This window comes from Petaurus breviceps, unplaced genomic scaffold, assembly GCF_028583685.1.
Source record: "Petaurus breviceps papuanus isolate PSGF00001 unplaced genomic scaffold, PetGlider_PUasm1.0 90845, whole genome shotgun sequence".
NCBI classification, from domain to species: Eukaryota; Metazoa; Chordata; class Mammalia; order Diprotodontia; family Petauridae; genus Petaurus; species Petaurus breviceps.
The window spans coordinates 26,837,289-26,859,302 of NW_027187359.1; the positions used below are offsets into that span (position 1 = coordinate 26,837,289).

Sequence of the window (22,014 nt, forward strand, 5' to 3'; positions counted from 1 at the left end):
AAGAAAGAAAGAAAGAAAGAAAGAAAGAAAGAAAGAAAGAAAGAAAGGAAGGAAAGAAAGAGAAAGATAGAGGAGAGAAGGAAAGAGAGAAAGAAAGCAAGCAAGGAAGAAAAAAGAAAGGAAGGAAAGAAAAGGAAGAAAGGAAGAAAGAAAAAGTCATATTCCCCTACACTTTTCATAAAACAATGTATGCAAATAATTTTCCTAGTTTACACTTTCTTACTTGTCTGTTTGAGCAGAGTATGGAAAAGCAGCAGCCAGTCATGGCCCATTCCCAATACTGATCAGCATGGAATCTGCCTGCTTTTTCTTCTCTTCCTTAGGCAACATGATGGCCTTCTTCTTGAGGGTCTTGGGGAGGGTCACCACACTGGTGCTGGACTTAGTGCAGATTCTCCACTAGCTTTTGCTCTATTGTAGTTCAGAACTCCCAAACTCACAAGATCTGCCAGACATGGCCTCCTCAGTAAAAGGAACCACAGGCATGCCAGTTTATACTTTATTCAAATAAAATTAAGAATTTCCTACATTTTAGAACCACACAAAAGAAGTATTAAATGATAAAATAATGTGGCAGCAATATTAATAAATTCCATTATAATTTTCATATTTGTAACTATTGTAGGGCTTTTAAAAATTTATAAGTTATTTTGGCAGTTTTTTTTATACTATACTTACCAAAAGGAATGATATTGAGAAATATAACTGCTATCATGGCACTTTTAATTTCTACATACAGACTGTTTAACTGTGAATTTGTACACGTCACATTCAAATGCAGAAAGCTGTGTGACAAGCAATTCACTTATATGATGAACCTACAAATGGCCACAGCTAGAGCAGATAGCACCTGTGTTGAGATCTGACAGAGGTCAACTGGAATTTGGCCTCATTTGTGCATAATCACATTAAATAAAATTTAAAAATTAAATAATTATTGGGCTGAATTTACCACATTAGTTTCAGTTTTGTTAACTTTGATATGAAAATTATTTTCCTAGAACAGTGTGAGGATTTATATAGGAGAAAAATCATCCAAATGATTCTGACTATTGCTCCTCTCCCTCCTTTCCCCCCCCAAGAGGTCACACCACCTCTCCAAAGCTATACACCCCACATTTTGGAAAGCCCTACAGGACAGGGTGAGGCCTGGCCTCTGGGATGGTCTTTGAATTTATGAAGGAATTTAGTTTGTCACTGACAAATAGTCATCCTGCAGCCACTCCCCTGAAAAGGTCAGGATGAAAAGATTTCTTCAGAAGTAGGGGATGGGCATCTCCTTCAAAACCTACTTGGATTTCTCTGACTTCTTTGGGAAAGTCTACTTCTACCCACTCTGTGGACAATAGGGGTAGGCCCCTCTGGTCTACTCTGGTATACTTCATGAAAAGCTAAGACATTTTCAAAGGGAATGTTGTTTTCCTTCCTCCCCTTTATTTATCAATCAAACAAATGAATAGCATTTATTAAGCACCTCAATATGCCACACAACACAGGTGGCAGAACACTGAGCCTGGAGTTAGGAAGACTCATTTTTTTTTTTGCTTTTTAGAGAGGGAAAGGCAGGGCAATTGGGGTTAAATGACTTGACCAAGGTCACATGGCTAGTAAGTGTTAAGTGTCTGAGGTAGAATTTGAACTCAGGTCCTCCTGACTCTAGGACCAGTGCTCTATTCACTGCACCACCTATCTGCCCCAAGACTCATTTTCTAGAGTTCAAAACTTGTCTCAGATACTTACTAGCTATGTGACCCTGAGCAAGTCACTTAATACTCTTTCCCTCAGTTTCCTCATCTGTAAAATGAGATAAAGAAGGAAATAGCAAACCACTCTAGTATCTTTGCAAAGAAAACCCCAAATGGGGGCATGAAGAGTCTGACCCAACTGAACAACAACAAAAAATATGCCAGGCTTCTAAGCTTTGGGAACACAAAGACAAAAGTGAAACAATCACTCTCCTCAGGGAGCTAACATTCTAATGAGGGAGACACTGTGCACATATAAATATATAGAAGAATAATGACTGAAGAAGGGAAGGAACAAGCATTTAGTAAGTACCTACTATGTACCAGGCACTGTGCTAAGTGCTATGCAAATATTATCGAAGTTCATCCTGACAATAAACCTTGGTGCTGTTTTTGAGGCAGTGAGGTAGGAAGTGGATAGAGAACTGGGTCTGAAGTCAGGAAGAACTGAATTCAAATTCAGTCAGTCTCAGATATTTCACTGGTTGTTTGACCCTGGGCAAGTCACTTAATAACCTCTGTCTGCCTCAGTTTCCTTAACTATAAAATGGAAATAATAATAGCCCCTTAGCACTAAGTACAGTTACTAGCACATAATAGGTGTTATATAAATACCATTTCCTTCTCCCCCCCCCCATTTTTATCCCCATTTTACAGGAAACTAAGGTAGACACTTAAGTGACTTGTCCTAGTTGCTTCCAGGATAGGAATTAGAGGACTTATTTCATTGGTATGGTAGCCCCTATAAGAAACTCACTGTATATATGCAAAACAGGAATTCTCTACAATTTATACTCAGCAAGTTGCTTAGGACACCAAAAGGTTAAGGGACTTGTCCAAGGTTACAATGCAATTGTGTGTCAGCTGAAGCTGAATTTGTCTTCCTGCTCCGAGTTCAGTTTTTTGTCATTAAGTGACACTGCCTCTCATATATACAAATCACATACAAATCAAATACAAAGTAGCTTTGAAGGAGAAAGTGCTAACAGCTGGAGGAACAACAGAGGTCTCAGGAAGGATGCTGTACTTGAGTGGAGTCTTGTTGGGGACCAGGGATTCCAAGAGGTGGCAGCACAGAAAGGCTAGGCATGGGGGACAGCCATGCAGAGGCAGAGAGACAGGAGATGGAGAGCAATGTGTGAAGGGCAACAAGTAAGCTAGTATGGTTAGAGCTTAGAGGTTGCAGAGGGAAACTTCATGTAAGGATACTGCAATGCTAAGAAGGGCCCAGGTTGTAAATAGTTTTACAGAACCAAACAGAAGAGTTTATATTTTTATTTTCTTCCTTTAATAAACTGAAATTCAAGAAAAATTTATTAAGTGTCTTCTTGGTGCAAAGTACTATTCTAACCCCTGGGGAGATATAGATAAAAGTGTCATGGTTCCTGGGAAAGAAGGAAACAGGTATGTGTTAAGCACCTATTACGTGCTAATCACTATGGGATGTGCCTTACAAACATTATCTCTTTGGACCCTACAACAACCTTAAGAGGTAATTGCTATTATCATCTTCATTTTACAGTTGAGGAAACTGAGGGAGACAAAGCCCAAGCGAGCTGTTGAGGGTCACATAGCTAGTAAATATCTATAGCCAAGCTTGAACTCAGGTGTTTCCAACTCCATGCCCAGCCTTCTAGCCACTACACCACGGAGCTGCCTCCTACCCCTCTTCGCTTTCTGTCTCTCCTTTCTTTTATCTTCCTTCTCCTTCATTTTCTTCTATGTCTTCCTTTCTTTTTTCTTCCTTCATCTCTTTCCTCCTTCTTTTCCTTTCTTTCACTTCTACTTTCTACCCTTTTATCTTTCTTCCTTTCCTTTCCTTCCTTTTTAAGGTCAGCTCTTTATCCATTAAGCAACACTGTCTTTCATATATGCAAGTCACATATAAATCAAATACCAAGTAACTCTGAAGGAGACAGTGCTAGCAGCTGGAGGAACAAAGTAGAGGTCTTCCTCCCTTCCTTCCTTTCTTTCCTTCCCCCCTCCCTCCCTTTCTTCCTTCTTTACTCCTTTCCTTCCTGCCTTTTACTCTTTCATCTTCCATTTGTTTTTCTTGTCTTCTCTAAACATTTTTTCCTCCTTCCTGGACCATTCCCTTCCTTCTTTGGTCCTTTTTAACACTGATCTGGCAGGGGTTCTTAACTATTCTGTATGTCATGGATCACTGTGGAAGCCAAATGAAGCCTAATACCACTGTGGTTTGCTGTCTATATTCAAAATTGAAGGAAATGGTAAGTGTTAGTTAGAGGTTAATAAAAATAAAGATGTATTTTTTTCCCAACCAAGTTCATTGATCCTTGAAATCTATCCATGCCTCTGTATGGTTCGGTGGACTCTAGTTTAAGAATCTCTACTCTATAATATTTTTTCCCTTTCATTGAAACACATTCCTTCTTCCTCACTACATACATCCTTGCCCTACCTAGAATAAAAGGAATTATATCTCATATCTAGGTTCCCTTCTGAGTGGGGACTGACACATCCCTTTTTACCCTTGAAGTCATGAAACTCACAGTAGTTGAAGCATCCTCCTTTCCGTCGGGTACCACCCCTGCTGCTGCCATCAGAGGGGTGGGAGCTGATGGAAACTGAAGAGGTGTGGACACTCTCAAGCAAAGGCTATGTGGAAGGTCAGCATCATCAGTCATGGGTGAGCCTCGCCAGGGCTTGGCTGTCCACCCACATATCTCCAGTTTCCTCTGTTTTAAGGAACTCCCTCCTCTAGAAGCTGTGAGCACTCCAAGGAAGTCACACCAGCCCTTTCCAAACATCTCCCTAAACATCAAAGATGCTGGGTGGCGCAAGGTGGTGGCATGGCCACTCTTGGCAAGCCCCTTCATGATGACGACACAAGCCTTTCATAGGGCTCAGATATCTGTTCCGGGGCTTAGGGCGCACCTTCAGGAAGCTGGGATTATGCAAGCTCCACCAGTCCTCTTGACAAAAGTTATTCCCCAGCACAAGGGTGGAAGAAATCTTTCGTGACCTGGGGCTTCCCCAAGGTGTGCCCCATAACAGGGGTAACACCCCATAGCAAGGGCTAGGGTGGAGCCAGACTCAAAATGGGACAGTAGTAAAGCCCAGCAGAGGTGCTGCTACAACTTGTCAGGGAGGAAGGCAGCCACAAGGAGCTCACAAGCAGCAACACAAAAAGAAATTAGTTCAAGAACACAGGTTTTAGGGTCAGAAGAGCCAGATTGGAATTCTTGCTTCTACACTATCTCTGCAACCCTGAACAGATCACCTTATCTCTTTAGGCTTCAGATTCCTACTCTGTAAAAATGGGCATAATATCACACGGACTACCTGTCTCACAAAGTTGTTATAATGGACATACTGTATAAATATTAAAGGTAAACACATGCATGAGCATATATGCACACACGTATTTATAAATGTGTATGTATATACCTGTATAGGTATGTGTGCATATACATACATATAGATGTATATGTATGTATGTAATATGTAAAATAGTTACCGAGAAGCTAAACAGTTCAGTGGATAGAGCAGCTGCCCTGGAATCAGGAAGATTCATCTTCCTGAGTTCAAATCTGGCCTCAGATACTTAACTAGCTATATGACCTTGGGCAAGTCATTTAACCCTGTTTGCCTCCGTTTCCTCATCTGTAAAATGAGCTGGAGACGGAAATGACAAATCACTCCAGTATCTTTGCCAAGAAAATCCCAAATGAGGTCATAAAAAGTCAGATGTGACTGAAATGACTCGACAACAACAACAACAAAATTATTACTATTACCTTAGCAGATGCCAAGGCTTCTTTTGGCTCACATTATTTCATGGATATCTAAAAGTAGAAGAGCTAACTAATGAAGAAAAACTACTTGAGTCATTCCTCTAATTATGGATGTCACTGGAGGAGTAGATGGGTCAAGTAACTTGCCCATGATCACATAGCTAAACTGACTTTGAAGGCAATTCCTAAAAGAAAGGTTATTGTAATACCAAAAAATCCTCGGGGCGGTTTAAAGTTATTACAGCTATTAGGGTTCCAATGAGACTTTTGAAACACCTTGTATACCAATCAATAATGGCAGCTTCAATGAAACAGGCAAGTGTAGGGCCACTTATGGGAGACTACTTAGAAAAAGACAATACTCATTTTGGATAGAAGGAGAACATAGTGTAGTAGACGGAACTATACTTGACCTGGAGTTGATTCCCAGTCCTCTCGTTTACAGTCTGCGTGACCTTAGGAAATCACTTTATGTCTGATCCTAGTTCCATCACTACAGTGTGGATGTACTTTCACTACCTAACTCATCTGTAGCTAGAAGGATCAAAGGAGATAAAGCATGTATGTATAGCACTTTGTAAACCTTAGGTTGCTATACCCATGCCAGCTATTACTTCTACTTGTTCTACATTTCAATCACCATACAACCCACTGGTGTATGGAGTCTAGACCACATTTTCTTATTACAAGTTTGATCTGTTTGCATTAAAGAAGAGTTACTTAAACTACAGTACATCTGCACAGAAACACATGGGGTGCAACAAAATAAGAGCATATACTTCACAAAAGAAAAGTACTTAGAAAAAAATGAAGTTTGTCTAAACATTTAGACAAAATGGCTAGGAACACCAGGATATTGTGGCACTCTCAGGCCTGTACTTCCCCCATTTCTTTTGTAGCTTCTACACCAAACATAAAATCCCTGTGACCATGACCAATCACTTAATCTCTCTGGGTCTCAGTTTCCTCACCTATAAAATGAGGGGAGTGGACTAAACAGCTATACAGCTTCCTTCCAGGTCTAAACCTATGATAACGAACTATCTTCATGCAGCAAACAAAACCAAAAACAAAACATGTGGATAAAGAATGCTCATTGCCCAGTTTAAGACATTCAATTGGAAGTGAGTTCCTCCATTGGTACATATATCATAGATAGGCACTGTAGAGGGACAATGAGCCAGGCCTAGAATTAAAGAAGAGGAAACAAATCATTACTGAAAACATTTGGGAAACTGCAAAATGCTTTCAATGATCCTAAGCAGTTTCATGATACAAAAATCCATCTTTTTACCACCAAAATTCCCCTGGGGATGCCAAATGCCTATAAATCATGGCATACTAGAATTTCAAGAGAATCAGAAATAAAGGTAAAACAAGGGTTGGGAGGGAAGATCAGAGGCATGCTGGATATGAGGAGGATACAGCATGGTACCCACCGTAACTTGGGAACAAGAAGTGGCATAAAAAACATTATCAAGGACATGTATGACCAGAAAAGGAGGTGCGTCTGTCACATATAGGGAATGAGAGATGGCAGATGAATAATCCAAAAGGTTCATACATTAATACTTCAAGGGATAAGACTCAGAGGAAAGTCAACAGTATGTTCAGTGGATCCTCCATGTAGAGAAATGCCCAGACAGGAATTTCATAGGATGAGAAAATATGAACTTGCAGATCTGCAGAAGAGTAGGGAGTGCTGACCCTGATGAGATTATAGCTCTATATGAGAATTTCCACCTAAGAGCCTTAGAATTCAAGGTAGGAGAACTGGGTTCGAGTCTTAGCTCAGCTTGATACTGTTATTGTTGTTATTCATCTTTCATTCTCTAAGAGGACCAAAGACATCACAAGGGTGATGTTTTGACTTGCTTGTGATACTTAACAGCTGAATGATCCTAGACAAACCACTCTCCAAGCCACTATAAAATGGACATGACTCATCAAAAGTTTTCAGAGAGACTCCAATGAGATAATGAATATTAAAGCACTTTGCTAAGTACGAAATATTATACAAATTTAAAATATGATTGCAAAATAAAGTTCTATGCAATGCTTTATTCCACAATAATTTGCTACTCCTTTACTCTCTATTAATTGAGGAAGATACACTGAGAATATATTTTAAAGTATGTATTTAAATAAGATGTAATTTACTCATCAATTTATCTTATTGTATCAAATTTATCCCTCTCATCACATTGCATAAGACTACCTTTGTGGAACTTCCCTTCTCAGTGAGTCAGCTACCAGACTCCAGGTGCTTGACTCTCAAAGAAAGTTTGCCTCAAGCAGTAGGAGTAAAAGCAATTACATTTCAGTCACTTCCACTTTTTTCTCATCAGGGACTCTCTCATGGGCCAAACTGGGCAAGGTTGCTATGCCCAGAGTGACAGCTTGGTGTGTGTATGGGTGTGGAAGGAGGAGGATGTCTTGCTATTGACAATGGTATGGGGAGTGGAATGGGGGCGAAACACAGATCAAATGAATGACTTTAAGTAATCCTTGAAGTTCTGATTATAGATAATTTTATATATGTACCCATGTACAGATCAGCAACTGTTCTGCAACTTATCGTCTTAGAAAGTTTTCTATACCAATGAAATCATAGGTCTAGACAACCACCACGTTTCCTCTCTTTATGTGTGTATGCATGTATTTATGTGACTGTAGCAGTATATCTCTGGCTAAATGCTTAGTAGCATAATTGTACAAATATATGTATATGATTTTATTCATATATTATAATACTTTTTACTTTCCTGTTGCATTCCTGACCTTTTCAAAGAGTCCCACTGTGCTGCTTCCATTCCAAGATTCTAGCCACCTGCAAGTCTTACTTAGGCAGTTTCTCTACAAGGTATATGATAGGCTTGCAAGGTCAACCATGAGCTGCCCCTCTTTTCAACTGTAATGCTCAAAGATTCTAAGGTGAAGATGTGGAAATGAGGTAAAGTATAGAATTTCTTTAATTGCTGAATTAAAGCAGAAAGTTCAGAGCAGAGAGCAGGAGGCAGAGTTCAGAGATATTATCCCAAAAAGGAGGATAAAAATAACAGAAATGGATGATAAGACTAGTGCTGCTTGTTTTTTCATGGATACCTAATCGATGTTGGCATCTGAGGTGAATATAGGCTGTTGGTATAGAGTATATCAGAAGACCAGAAGAAACATGCCCCTTAAAGAAGGTGGAACTATAACATCTATGGAGACCATTTGCATTTCCATGCCCTTAACCTATTTCTAGAACCAGTCAGTGGTACCATAACCTTGAACAAAACTTATCTAGATATATGAGTTGTATGAGGCTGTTCTCTTACCTTCTGTATTAAGGTCACAGGCTTATGACATAACTATCTGGATAACAGAGAATGGTATAAGAGAGACTAATCAGCTCTTGGCCAAGACTCACGGCCGGCTCTGAAGGTAGTGCCCATACAAGGGGCTGAAAAAGAGGATAGTATTCTGTGGAAAGATATTCTTCAGGATACTGTTAAAAGTTATAGAAATGACAGAATTTTAAAGCTGAACCTTAGAGCTCATCTAATCCTATATCCTTATTTTATAAATGAGGAAACTGAGGTCTAGAGAGTTCAAAGGATCATAACTCTAGAACTGAAAGAAACCCTCAGAGACCATCTGGTCAAACCCTCTCATTGTATAAATGAAGCAAGTCAGGCCTAGAGAGGTTAAGGTAACACAGCTACTTATTGACAGAGCTAGGACTAGAATCCTGGGTTTCCTGAATCCCACTCCATTTTTTCAATTTCCGTTTACCACTAGCAATTTGTGAAGCACTTATGAAGTGCTTGCTGCATATTATTCGGCATTGGGCTTAGGCCCTAGAACATAAAAATTAAAAATAGCACAATCCTTGCCCTAAAAAATTTATTATACAGTGTCTGCGAAGGATATGGCACCCACACAAATCAATATTAAAATGTTGAAGAGAAATCACTTTTAGCTTGGGTTTGGGGGGGAGGTGGAATCAAGGAAGACTTCATGGATACGGTGGCACCTTATCAATAGGATTTAGCAACTGGGTGGATGTGGGAAACGAGGGGAGGGACATGGAAGAGTCAGTGACCTCACACTCTCTCCGATGATTCCAAGGTGAAGCAGTTGTCTGTTCTCTTTATCCCTGAATAGGATTATCTGAACACTGGTGATGTCCATAACCAGCTGGTTATTATTTGTGGAATATTCTGTTCCTGATTGAGGGATACACTATTTTTGTTTGAATATTTGAAAAAGGATAGAGGAAGCCCCCCAAAGACTTTCTATGCCAGAACAGCAAGCATATATGCGTGCATACACAGAAACAAATTCCCCAAAGATTCAAGTTCTCTTAGGGAATTGTTTATATTCAATTTAGCACTTGGTTATACTGTTTTGTATTTGTGTGAGAGTGTATGCATGCATAAGAGACAGAGAATCATTGAGAGTGTGAAAGAGAAAGAAACAGTTTTGTCCCTTCAAAGAGACTACATTTAAGAAGCAGTATGGTAAGTATTACAGAATTTTGAATCCTACAGAAGTTTGTAGAAAAAAAAATTCTTTTACTATTTCTCAGGTTTGTCATCAAGAACATACTTTGTAATAAAATGTTTATGGGGGTGGCTAGGTGGGGAAGTGAATAGAGTACCAGCCCTGGAGTCAAGAGGACCTGAGTTAAAATGCCACCTCAGACACTTGACACACTTACTAGCCGTGTGACCTTGAGCACATCACTTAACTCCAATTGTCCTGCCCTCCCCCTTCCAAAAAAGCAAAAAAAAAAAAAAAATTATGGCCAAATAACAATGCCCAGTACAGTTATCAGAAAATAGGATTAGGGGCCCACCCCATGATTTCTTTGGAGAAGGGAACTCCACGTGGGGTACTTCCACTACTCAAGAATTCAGCTTTGTCTTAAGAGAGCTGCCTAGAGCACAGAATTTAATTGGCTTGCCCACCCTCACACAAGCAGTATTATGTCAGAGGGAGCAGGACTTGATACTGTCCTGGTCTTTCTTACTCGTCCCATGCCATGGGCTCAGTGAACTCCTTTTATTTTAGACATGTGTTTCATAGACTCATGGATTTTAAGGCTGAAAGAGACCTCAGGGAGAATTGGGGATCCAAAGAAACAGTTCTTGCCTTCCATCGAGGCTTTAACCTTTGCATCCTCAGTGCCTAGCACAGTTCCAGACACTACTGAGGTAGTACTGAGTAGCTTAGTAAATGTTCATTAGTGGATTTAGAGAATATCTGGGGTTAAAGGGCAGTGGCAAGACCAATTGACTAGTGAACATAATAGTACTAGACTAGTGAACAGCTTCAAGGATACTAACTAGCCCCAGTTTCCTCATCTCTAAAATAGCTAATATTTATATAGTGTTTACTATGTGCCAGACACTTTACACTTATTATTTCATCAGATTCTCAAGGAAGAAAGTGGACCATGTGATTTTAAGGTCTTTTTCATTTTACTTATCAGGAAACTGAGGCTCCAGGAGGGAAGGGAGCTTGAGGACCAAAAATACACTTAAACCCTATTTTCTTCACTAATTTACTGCAACAATCTTTTCATATACATTGGCAACTTTTACCTAAGGGATTTCAAAGCAGTCAGTCCAAAGCTAATTAAGTGCAGAGAATAGCTCTCCCTACTAAAAGAAAGAATCCCAGATCAAAAGTCGGCCCTTGGGGGTGTGCGCCTTCCCGAGATCCTTCGGAAAGATTGAAGTGCTCGAAGAGGTTTTATTTGACCTGCAGGTAGGCCTGAAGAAAGATACTAGGTTGTAAAGAAAGCTCCTTTTTTCCCCACTTTGGTTAAGGTCAGGGACGTTTGGTTTCGAAATCGTGTTTTGCTGGTGGGTCAAAGAAAGGTGGAAAAATGCTCAGGGAACGACAATACATTTACCTTATCTTCACAAAGGTTTACGAAGCCCACTGCAAGGCTGCAAGAATTCATCCCGGTGCCTGAGCCCACAAAAGCACGTAAAAGCCCTAAGAAAGTGCTCGCTCTGCAGAAGCGCACTACAGGAAACCCCCAGGCGCGCGAGGGGGTGTGTTTAAGTGTTTGCGCCCGCTCTCGCCCTCCCAGGAAGGGGGAGTCCGCGAGCTTGCCAGAGGGCTTGCACCGCTTAAGCTAGGGCGTGGAGGGGGGGGGGTTGCTGGAGGGGAAGGCGGGGGATGGCGCGAGCCAGGCGCACGGGCGGGCGGGGCGTGCACACTCGGGGCGGTATTCGAATGTGCTGACGTTTAACCGCCCCTCTCGCTCCTCTTCTTCCCACCTCGTTCTCTTACTGGGCGCCGCTCCTGCCTCCGCCTCCTCCCGGCCGGAACCGATCGGGGCTGGTTTGAGCTGGTGCGTCTCCATGACGACGCCGCCGGCGCTATAAGTAGCGGCGCCGAGAAGCCGTCGGGCTTTGTCAGACCCCTTCAGCCTCCGCCGCCGGTAGCTTCTCTGCTACCAGCTCTCCTGCCACCTCGGGCCGGCGGCTCGGCGCGGCTCCTCCGGCTGGGCAGGAGGCGGCTGAACGGGGGCGGAGGTTGGGGGGAAGGCGCCGCAGCCGGCGAATTCCGTTCATCTGGAGCATCTCCATGGGGTCTGCCCACTCCGTCCATGCCCTTTAAGGTGAGGGTTTGGGGGTGGGGAAGCGCCCCTCAGCCTGTCCCTGGGACCTCAACCAACCGGCGGCCTGTGACGGCTCAGAGCGGCCACGTGTCCCAGTGGAGCCGGTGTCGGCCTCCGGCCGGGAAGGGACGTGGCCGGCTGCGCTGGGAGGCTGGCGGGTGAGCGAGGCCGGGCGGGGACCCCGCACTAGTCTCCTGAGGGGCGGGTGGGCGAGACCACCCCGGATCCTGAGGGGGAGGAGGCGGAGGAGGAAGCGGTGGTTGAGACCACCCTGCTACGGGGCGGGGGAGGAGAGGGGGAGCCGGCCGAGAGCTGGAGTGAGGCAGGCTAGCAGACCACCCCCCACAGGGGCGAGTGCGAGGTGAAAGGCTGGGGGCCACGGCCGCGGGCCCCGCTGATGCGGCAGGTAACGGGTGCTTTTGGGGTTTGATGGCTCTTCCCGGAGGCGCTTCCTTTCACCCCGCCAGGCCCCACGCGGTTTGCCGGGGAGGAGGGAGGGTGAGAGCTGCAGCTGTCCTTTCACTTCTTCTTTTACCCTCAGTTCCCGGGGAGTTGAAGGGGGCAGGCGACAGGAAGCTAAGTCACCCCTGTTTGAGTTCGTGGGTGGTTCGCTGCAGGGACTGACTCCTGGAGACCGAACTTGGCCACTACTCACTGTGTGACCTTTCACTCGGGGCGGTCGCGTCACCCTCTCCCAGCCCCGTGTTCCTAAAGCAAAAATCAATCAGTTGACTCCATCCGAATTTGAACTTGTTTGCAAAGACTGTGAGGTGGGGGGCCCTTAAGGGCCCCTCTTTTACACTATGTTCCTACGAACTCGTCTGACAAGTCTGTGTGACCTTGGGCAAGTCATTTCAGTTCTTCCTTTGTAGAAAAATAAGTTGATCCGACTTATTTGTGGGACTTAAAGGTCCCACTAAATCCTATGGTCTGTTTCAGTACTCATCTGAAAAAGGCTGATAAATATGCCGATTTATGTGGTAGTTGTGAGGAAAATGCTTTAAAACCATCTTATAATAAATGTTAGCTGTGGTAATAGCAAATTATTCCTCTTAGGTGGTTTTTTTTTTTTTTTCCAGTCAACCTTACAAACAGGTGGCCCTTTTTATGATTATACCCTGGATAAAACATTTTTCTTTTTCTTTGGGGGTGGAGGGGCTGGGTGGAGTGGTTGAATGTAAGCTATTTAGGAGAGTACTTATCTGATAAGGAAACTTTCCGTGGGAGTTACTCCTTTTTTTTACTAGGTCTTCTGGCTGAAATGGCCTTGTAGTAGTTTTGATAAACTTTGAGCTAAAATGACCTTAGAAATAGCAATTTCCTTAGTTGGTGTTGGTTAAAGTATTGTTAGTTGGTCAGAGTATTCATTCTAATGGTAATCCTATAAAAATTTAGAAGTATACATGAATACTTTAGACCCCAAATGAGTATAGAATTTTAAGCATAGAAAGAAATCTTAAAGAGAAATGTGTATATTTATATGATGGCTCACAAAACTAATTTTGGTACTGGCCCTCCAGTGACCAGAACTCAAAGTTGACAGCTGTTTGCTTTTAAAGTCAGACTTAATTGTACTTTATTTTTTTCATCCCTCCCCACTTGCCCCAAATACTATTTAAACAAAATGCAAAATTTTTCTGTAACACCAACCACAAAAGGCTTTGAGACTAAATTTGGGTCTGCTGATCTCAAAATGCAAATTAAATGTAGTTGGGTTCAGAAAATGGGATTAGAGGACTAAGACAGTAGAGACATACCTGTGATTTCATAGCGAAGTTCTGAAAGAGAAGGGACCTCAGAAACAGGAATATAGGAGAAATAACTTGACTATGAAGTACGTTATTACTAAATCTGAAAAAACTCTTTAAATGTGTTTTAAAAATACATAGTTCATTTTTGGTGGATAGCATATAGGATAATAAATTAGAGGAAAGAGCATTTCAACCATAAGTAGCACATATCTTTCTTTTATTATGGACATATGAATAAAGGCTGAAGTTTACCTTAAAAAATGTTTACAGGGAAAAACAATCTGCCCAATAGATAGCTTAAAGCCTTGTTTTTGCCTAATGGTAAACTGTTTTTATATAGACAAAGATGAGCTTTACTTAAAACCTTTGAACAAGTTTTAAGGTTGGCAAGGCTGGAAGAGAATTTCATTTAAAGTTATATTTTAAAACAGTTGATGATATCAAATGCACTTTGAAGTTTACTTTTCACTTAAATTACCCACTTTTGACTGTAAGTGGAGGCCATAAGAACAGATAAGTCTAGCAATTGGTACCTTAATTACTCTATTTTGTGTTTGTAAAGATTAGAATTAGCAACAAAAAATTTTTTCTTGCAAGTGAAAAAAATGTATCATACATACTCTGTTGACAGAATCTGGAAAGTTTTGTAGAAAGATTGTAGAAGAGGGTGAAGATAATTGTGTGTTTGCCTACCAACTTCTTGATTCTGATCAGCAGCTATTAGAGTCAAGATTATTCTATATGTTTATAGTGATTGCAATGACCAAAATAATGTAATTTCCTGCAAAGGAAACAGTATCGAAACAATATTCTTAAAATAAATCAGACTCAAATATTAAACTTATCTACATGTAATTAGGGATAGATCTTTTGTGGCATTTCAGTGAAAATATTCTATAAATTTGGTCACTGCAAACTAGGTTCTTAAAACTTTCCTCTGCCTCACTTTGTTGTGTAAAATGAAGAGGTCAGATGACCATGCATTGGAGGCTCCCTTCAAATTGTAATATTACAAACTTATTGAACTTCTGAAAAAATTACTAATTTTTCATGATGATTAAATAGCCCTCTTAAATATTTTGGGAGTTTTGTGATTTGCCTTATACATGGTTTTTTTTGAATCGTACATTTTGTATGTCTCTTTATCAGAGAACGTCCAGTGCAACAGCTGCACCGAAGGCACAATCATAGCCTTGTATTTAACAGGACTTTGTCTTCCTGGAGAACCACCATCGGTGTAAAGCTGGAAATAGTCTGTCTTTAAATTCCATCTCTTAGTTTCCCATGTAAGTAATTAAATTAATTTGTTATGTATTTATCTTAAGATTTTTTGACCTGCCATTTCTGGGTCTTTACTTCCCTGTAGCTTGTTCACCCAGCTTGGAATGCATGCTTTTAAGGTTTAGCTCTGATACTGTCTTCAAACAACTGATATGACCAATTCTTCTACCTTGAAGTTCCTTTGTATTTACTTAGCTTTTATTGTAGGCAGATAGGTAGGGAAGTGAATAAGAGTATTGAATTTGGAAATTTCAGTTGGAAGACCTGAATTCAAATCTTGCCTTACCACTTACTAGCTCTGTAACCTAATGAAGTTCACCTAACCTGTGTAGAAACCTCCGTTTCTTCATCTTTACAATGGAGGGAAAATATTACCTATCTCAGTGGGCTGTTATTAGGAACAAATAAGATAATGTGTCTTGTAGAACCTTTATTAAAGCATTCTATAAATGTTAACATATTATGTTGTGTCATCTACAATAGATCCTTTTTCTTTATTTTGTTAAGTATACCTGTTCCTTTTGTATAATAATTATTTACTAAATATTTATTGCTTCAAATTGAATCTTTAAAGCTTTTGGATCTTTGGTATTCAGACTTAGGACAACTTTTTGCTTTTCCTGTCTCTGCTATAGTTTGTTGCACTTTAGAAGAACATCAAGAAACCATGAACAACTTTAGCAATGATGAATTTAACTTCAGTTTCCTTGATGAAGGCTTTACTGCTAAGGATATTCTGGACCAGAAAATTAATGAAGTTTCTTCTTCTGTAAGTATTAAGCTAAGTATATATTGCTTAAGTAACTGCTATCTGCAACCTGTTAGCACAAATAGTATCTGAAACTTAAAAGAAACCCAGACAAAACCCAAAGGAAACTTTGTTTTTGGGGAGTGAAGAATAATATATTAAAACCTTGTCCCTTCCATTCTGGGGTGACTAAATAGGGAAAAATAGATGTTAAAAAGAATGACTTGAGAAAGGGTGACCTTAGTTATATTTTTGTGAACTTCTTTAGATGTTTAAACATTTTAGATAATTGGGGCGCTAGGTGGTAAAGTGAATAAAGCACTGGCCTTGGAGTCAGGAGGACCTGAGTTCAAATCTGGCCTCAGACACTTAACACTTACTAGCCTTGTGACCTTGGGCAAGTCCCAATTGCCCTACCTTCCCCCCTCCAAAAAAGCAAAAAATCCCCAAAAAACAAAGCAGCATTTTAGATAATCTATACTTATTTCAGGATGATAAAGATGCCTTCTATGTTGCTGACCTTGGTGACATCCTAAAGAAACATCTGAGATGGTACAAAGCTCTTCCTCGAGTAACTCCTTTTTATGCTGTTAAATGTAATGACAGCAGAGCTGTAGTGAAGACACTTGCTGCTTTAGGAGCAGGATTTGATTGTGCCAGCAAGGTAAGCTTTATTTGTATATGAGTAAATTGCTCAAATCAACATATATATGAAGACAAGTCAAATTTAAGATCTAGGGAAGAGACTGAAAATCGGCTCAAATAACTTTTAGTACTTTCTGGGTTTTGTTCATTCTGTTCTCATAATAAATTGCTTCTTTTTCTTCCCCTCTCTCCAGACTGAAATACAATTAGTACAAAGTCTTGGGGTGCCTCCAGAGAGGATAATTTATGCAAATCCATGCAAACAAGTGTCACAAATTAAGTATGCTGCCAACAATGGAGTACAAATGATGACTTTTGATAGTGAAGTAGAGCTAATGAAAGTTGCCAGAGCTCATCCAAAGGCAAAGTAAGTAGTCACTATATTTCAGTATTTTGGGTTAAGATAATTCCAAACCCTGTATTCATTACATAGTTTACACTTACATTCTGTAGATGCACATTAACATCTGATTAATATATCTTTGAAAAATAGAGTAAACCATCTTAGCTTACTTAAAAATATATGTGCCAAGACTACTTTTTTTTTCCACTTTAATCTTAACATGATTAGTATTAGCTAATTTGATTGCCTTTTTCTTGTCTCATTAGACTGGTTTTGCGGATCGCCACTGATGACTCCAAAGCTGTCTGTCGTCTAAGTGTTAAATTTGGTGCCACTCTCAAAATTTGTAGGCTACTTCTTGAGAGAGCAAAGGAACTGAATATCGATGTTATTGGAGTCAGGTAAGCTCATAATGTTGGAATTTTATAGAAAGGTGTCAAATTTCCTTAACTCGTCATTCTGTCAGAAATAATTGAATAATTTTCTCTTCCTTAGTTTCCATGTGGGAAGTGGTTGTACTGATCCAGAAACCTTCGTCCAAGCAGTTTCTGATGCCCGATGTGTCTTTGACATGGGGGTAAGTAATAGGGCTTACAGGGGTATAAAAAACACCCATGGTAGCCAGTTTGCAATAGAATTACTACAGTTGTCAAAATAGCCTTTCCACCTTGCCCTAGCTTATTCAGCATTATATTTTTAATATAACTTTTGAAAAAATAAAACATTGACATCTTAGGATTGTTTTTAAGTTAAATTTCTGTGGTTGGCAACTATAATGTTGTCTGACAGTTTAATTTGCTTGACCTGCAGGTGGAGTTTGGTTTCAACATGTATCTTCTTGATATTGGTGGTGGCTTTCCTGGTTCGGAAGATGTAAAGCTTAAGTTTGAAGAGGTACTTAATTCTTATGTTTTTAAAAACTATTTAGAATTTCTTGGTAATTAAAATGATCTGGGAAAGAATTTTCAAATTTTGCTAGGCCATTAATTTACTTTTTTTTTCGGAGGGCAGTTGGGGTTAAATTATTTGCCCAAGGTTACACAGCTAGTTTTTATTAATTTACTCTTAAGATTTGTAGAACTTAAAATTTGTAGAACTTCATTTTTACTTGGCTCTTTCTGTGTTTTTTGTAACTTTTCAATACGCATGACTAATTGTATGAAGGTTTATATCCAAAACATTTCTAGTATTTTGTATACAAATCTATCTAGGATTAACTTTTTTTTTAAATTTTTGCTTTTTGGAGGGGGGGAAGGTAGGGCAATTGGGGTTAAATCACTTGACCAAGGTCACACAGCTAATTTTTTTGTTAAGTGTCTGAGGCCAGATTTGAACTCAGGTCCTCCTGATTCCACGGCTGGTGCTCTATTCACTGTATCACCTAGCTGCCCCTAGGATTAATTTTTTTTTTTTTGCTTTTTGGAGGGCAGTTGGTGTTAAGTAACTTGCCCAAGGTTAAATGGCTAGGTTTTGTGTGTGTGTGTGAGAAGTGTCTGAGGCCGCATCTGAACCCACATCCTCCTGACTTCCTGGGGCCAGTGCTTTACACACTGTGTCACCTAGCTGCCCCTAGGATTAATTTGTTAAAGCAGTTATTGATATACTGTAGTGAGAGCTTGGAATTTTAAAAAATGTTGTGTAACAAAACACTCGACACTTTATTTATTTATTTATTTATTTTTGAATGGAGGGGCAATTGGGGTTAAGTGACTTACCCAAGGTCACACAGCTAGTTTTTGTGTGTGTTTTTTTCTCTTTGTGGTAAGTGTCTGAGGCTGGATTTGAACTCAGGTCCTAGCCACCCCAACACTTGACACTTTAAAAAAATCCTGTAGATTTTAAGGGTGTCTGGAAGAATTAACTAGTTCTGGAAGTAAGACTATATATATAAAATGTTATGTACTGTGAAGTTCAATGTTTGTGTTGATTGGTAGTGACCCCGATTTTGACATGCCATGGAGAGATTCACTTAAAAACATTGCCTTCAACAAATGCTGTCTCCTGATTTGCTTGTAAATAATTTATAGTTTATTCTCTTACTCAGATCTCAAGTGTAATCAATCCAGCATTGGACAAATATTTTCCACCTGACTCTGGAGTGAGAATCATAGCTGAACCAGGCAGATACTATGTTGCATCAGCTTTCACGCTTGCAGTTAACATCATTGCCAAAAAACTTGTATTGAAGGAACAGACAGGTTCTGATGGTATGTAGCAGTCTAAAGTGCTGAAGTAAAATAAATTTATCTGACTCATACAAAAAACTCATTGGGATTTTCTCCTCTCCCCCTTTTTTTAGATGAAGATGATGCAAATGACCAAACCTTTATGTACTATGTAAATGATGGAGTATATGGATCATTTAATTGCATCCTGTTTGATCATGCTCATGTTAAACCTATTCTACAAAAGGTAAGAAGAGTTCATTTAAGAAACAAGACAAGTAAAGGTCTTGTTTCAGTGGTATAATAGCTAATATTTTCATGGATTTTTTTCAGAGACCCAAACCAGATGAGAAGTATTACTCTTGTAGCATATGGGGACCAACATGTGATGGCCTTGATCGAATTGTTGAACGCTGTGATTTACCAGAAATGCATGTGGGAGATTGGATGCTGTTTGAAAACATGGGTGCTTATACTGTTGCTGCTGCTTCTACTTTCAATGGATTCCAGACACCAACTATCTATTATGTGATGTCTGGGCCAGCATGGTTAGTTTTAAAATTGATTTTATTCCATAATTAATACTATAATTGGCAATATATTATATATAATATAAAATGGGTAAGTAGGCACAGAGACACCTTTCAGGATTTGTATTCATGTAAATTCACAAGTGCTCTCTTGGAAAGATCTGGTATTAAAGAACTAACTGCATTAAGAGATTGATTTACATTACTACTGTGTTTGCCACAATAACGGGGGGAATTTTAAGACTATGCTGTCTCATGAGACTTAATGATAGCTAGGTAATGCAGTGGATAGAATGCTGGGCCCGGAGTCAGAAAGACCTGAGTTCAAATACAATCTCAGACACTTCCTATCTGTGTGTGATCCAGAGGTTACACTCCATTTCCACATCTGTATGAGCTGGAGAAGGAAATGGCAAACTACTCCAATATCTTTGCCAAGAAAACCCCAAATGGGGTCACAAAGAGTCGGATACAACTAAAATGACTCAACAAAAAATGAGACTTATACAGTATGGCTTTTTAATATGCTACTTCTGTGTCTCTCAGGCAATGCATGCAACAAATCAAGAACCAAGGTTTTCCGGCAGAAGTAGAGGATCAGGATATCAACACTTTGCCATTATCTTGTGCTTGGGAAAGTGGAATGGAACATCACTCGACAACTTGTACTTCAGCTAGTATTAATGTATAGATGCTGTTTGTAGCCATTAATTGCAAGCTTAGCTTGAATTAGAGCATTTTGGGGGACCATTAACTTAATTCCTGCTAGAGTTATATGTTTTAAGAATAGGTTTGGCACAAATGCAGCAATATGGAAGACTTAAGAGATGGGGTCACACTTATCTGTGTTCCTATGGAAACTATTTGAATATTTGTTTTATATGGATTTTTATTCACTTTTCAAATATGCTTCTAAAGATTGCCCCTCAGCTGCTAAGCAAGCATTTGTAGCTTGTACAGTGGCAGAATGGGATTGAGCTTAGTGTTGTGACCTGTTTTAAAATAAAAGTATATTGAAATAATTAGGTATTGGAAAATGTTTATGGTCATTCAAAACTGGTTTGCATATAATGCCATTAAGCCAAGTAGAGTGAATTCAATTTCTTCAATTAAAGAAAGGTTTCAGCCTTTCTGAAAAAAAAAAAAAAAAAAAGGATTTCTTCTAGTTCGGGTTTAGGGGGTAGTGGAGGTGTATATATTTTGAACTCCCATTGTAATGTCAAGATCCTAGGACATTTTTAAGGTCCTGTACTTAAGATGCAAAAGATGTCAGAATGAATTCAATTTCTGTCCTGCCTTTTTGTGGCTAGGAAAGAAGGCTATAAGTGAAAGGATTGAGAGAAGATGCTAAAACTTCAAGTTCTAACTATAAAGGTCAAAATGATGACCTAAGCCAATCTAATGGCTGTTTAATGTCCTTGCATACTTAATTGTTGAGGTAATGGGGATATCTTTGTTTAGTTGATAAGATAATTTGAGTCAAAGCAAAAAGATGACTTAGGTCATTGCCTGCTTGGACCTTAAACTCTCTATTTCTTCTCCTCCATTCTCCCCATCTTTGCCACTGGGGTAGAGTTGCAAATTGAATTAGGAATGTAAAATGTTTGTCAATAGTGACAACTCAATAAATTCAACAGCAATACTTTTTTTTCCGTGTTGTAGGTGTTTACCCTTCATTATATTTTATATCTGTTATTTCCTATGGCTCTTGATTTTTAGTGAAGGAGCTAACTTGGCCTTCTAGTAAAGGAACTAACTCGGCCTTCCTACACAAGAATCTAAATCAGTTTCCAAAATCCAGACTTGGGTCCATAAAGACAAACTAGCAAAATTTCTTTAATGTTGGTGGTGAATTAACCACAATTTATGTAGTGCTTTTAAACTTATATATCATTGTATCATTTTATATAGAAGGAAACAACTTATTTAATTATCTATTTTCCTTGTAATAAGTCCTAGACTCTTGGTCTGGCACTCTTTTTTAGCTTTTTCTGCCACTTAGGTTAATTAGATGCTCATAGTGGAAAGCTTTATCACTGGACAACATATTAGATGTGCTATAAACTGAGCAGAATTTAAACAGTGTTTTTGGCTGCACTATAGCTCCTTTACCATATTCCAAACTGTCATTTGGTGCCCCACTCCAAGAACAATATCTATTCCTACAACAGGAAGAAAGGAAAGTTTATCAGAGCCTAGATAGCCATACACATAATGGATATCTGTTTGGACTCTTAAGAGTATATTAGTGGGGCAGCTAAAATTAGAAGGGAAACAGGTAGCTGGGTGGTGCAGTGAAATAGAGCACTGGCCCTGGGGTCAGGAGGACCGGAGTTCAAATCCAACCTCAGACTTACTAGCCATGTGACCTTGGCCAAACCCCAATTGCCCTGCCTTTCCTCAAAAAAAAAAAAAAAAAAAAA

The 22,014-nt window shown here is 39.7% G+C and overlaps 1 protein-coding gene and 1 pseudogene across 2 annotated transcripts; one reads left to right on the top strand and one right to left on the bottom strand.

Moving 5' to 3' along the window:
* Nucleotides 1-4,585, bottom strand: part of LOC138148976 (very-long-chain enoyl-CoA reductase pseudogene) — an 86,108-nt pseudogene extending 81,523 nt beyond the window's left edge.
* A 7,276-nt stretch (nucleotides 4,586-11,861) lies between these two features.
* ODC1 (ornithine decarboxylase 1) lies at nucleotides 11,862-21,233 on the top strand. Of its 2 annotated transcripts, XM_069072268.1 has the most exons (12): nucleotides 11,862-12,128; nucleotides 15,029-15,165; nucleotides 15,796-15,929; nucleotides 16,399-16,572; nucleotides 16,748-16,920; nucleotides 17,163-17,297; nucleotides 17,392-17,473; nucleotides 17,707-17,790; nucleotides 18,941-19,103; nucleotides 19,196-19,308; nucleotides 19,395-19,609; nucleotides 20,138-21,233. In XM_069072268.1, exons 3-12 carry the CDS (start codon nucleotides 15,828-15,830, stop codon nucleotides 20,280-20,282), a joined length of 1,386 nt encoding a protein of 461 aa, XP_068928369.1. In that variant the 5' UTR covers nucleotides 11,862-12,128; nucleotides 15,029-15,165; nucleotides 15,796-15,827; the 3' UTR covers nucleotides 20,283-21,233. The 2 variants fall into 2 exon arrangements, with proteins under 2 accessions (XP_068928369.1, XP_068928370.1); XM_069072269.1 differs by lacking the exons at nucleotides 15,796-15,929; nucleotides 16,399-16,572 and having other exon boundaries at nucleotides 11,864-12,128; nucleotides 15,029-15,084; nucleotides 16,746-16,920.
* Nucleotides 21,234-22,014: the final 781 nt, after the last annotated feature.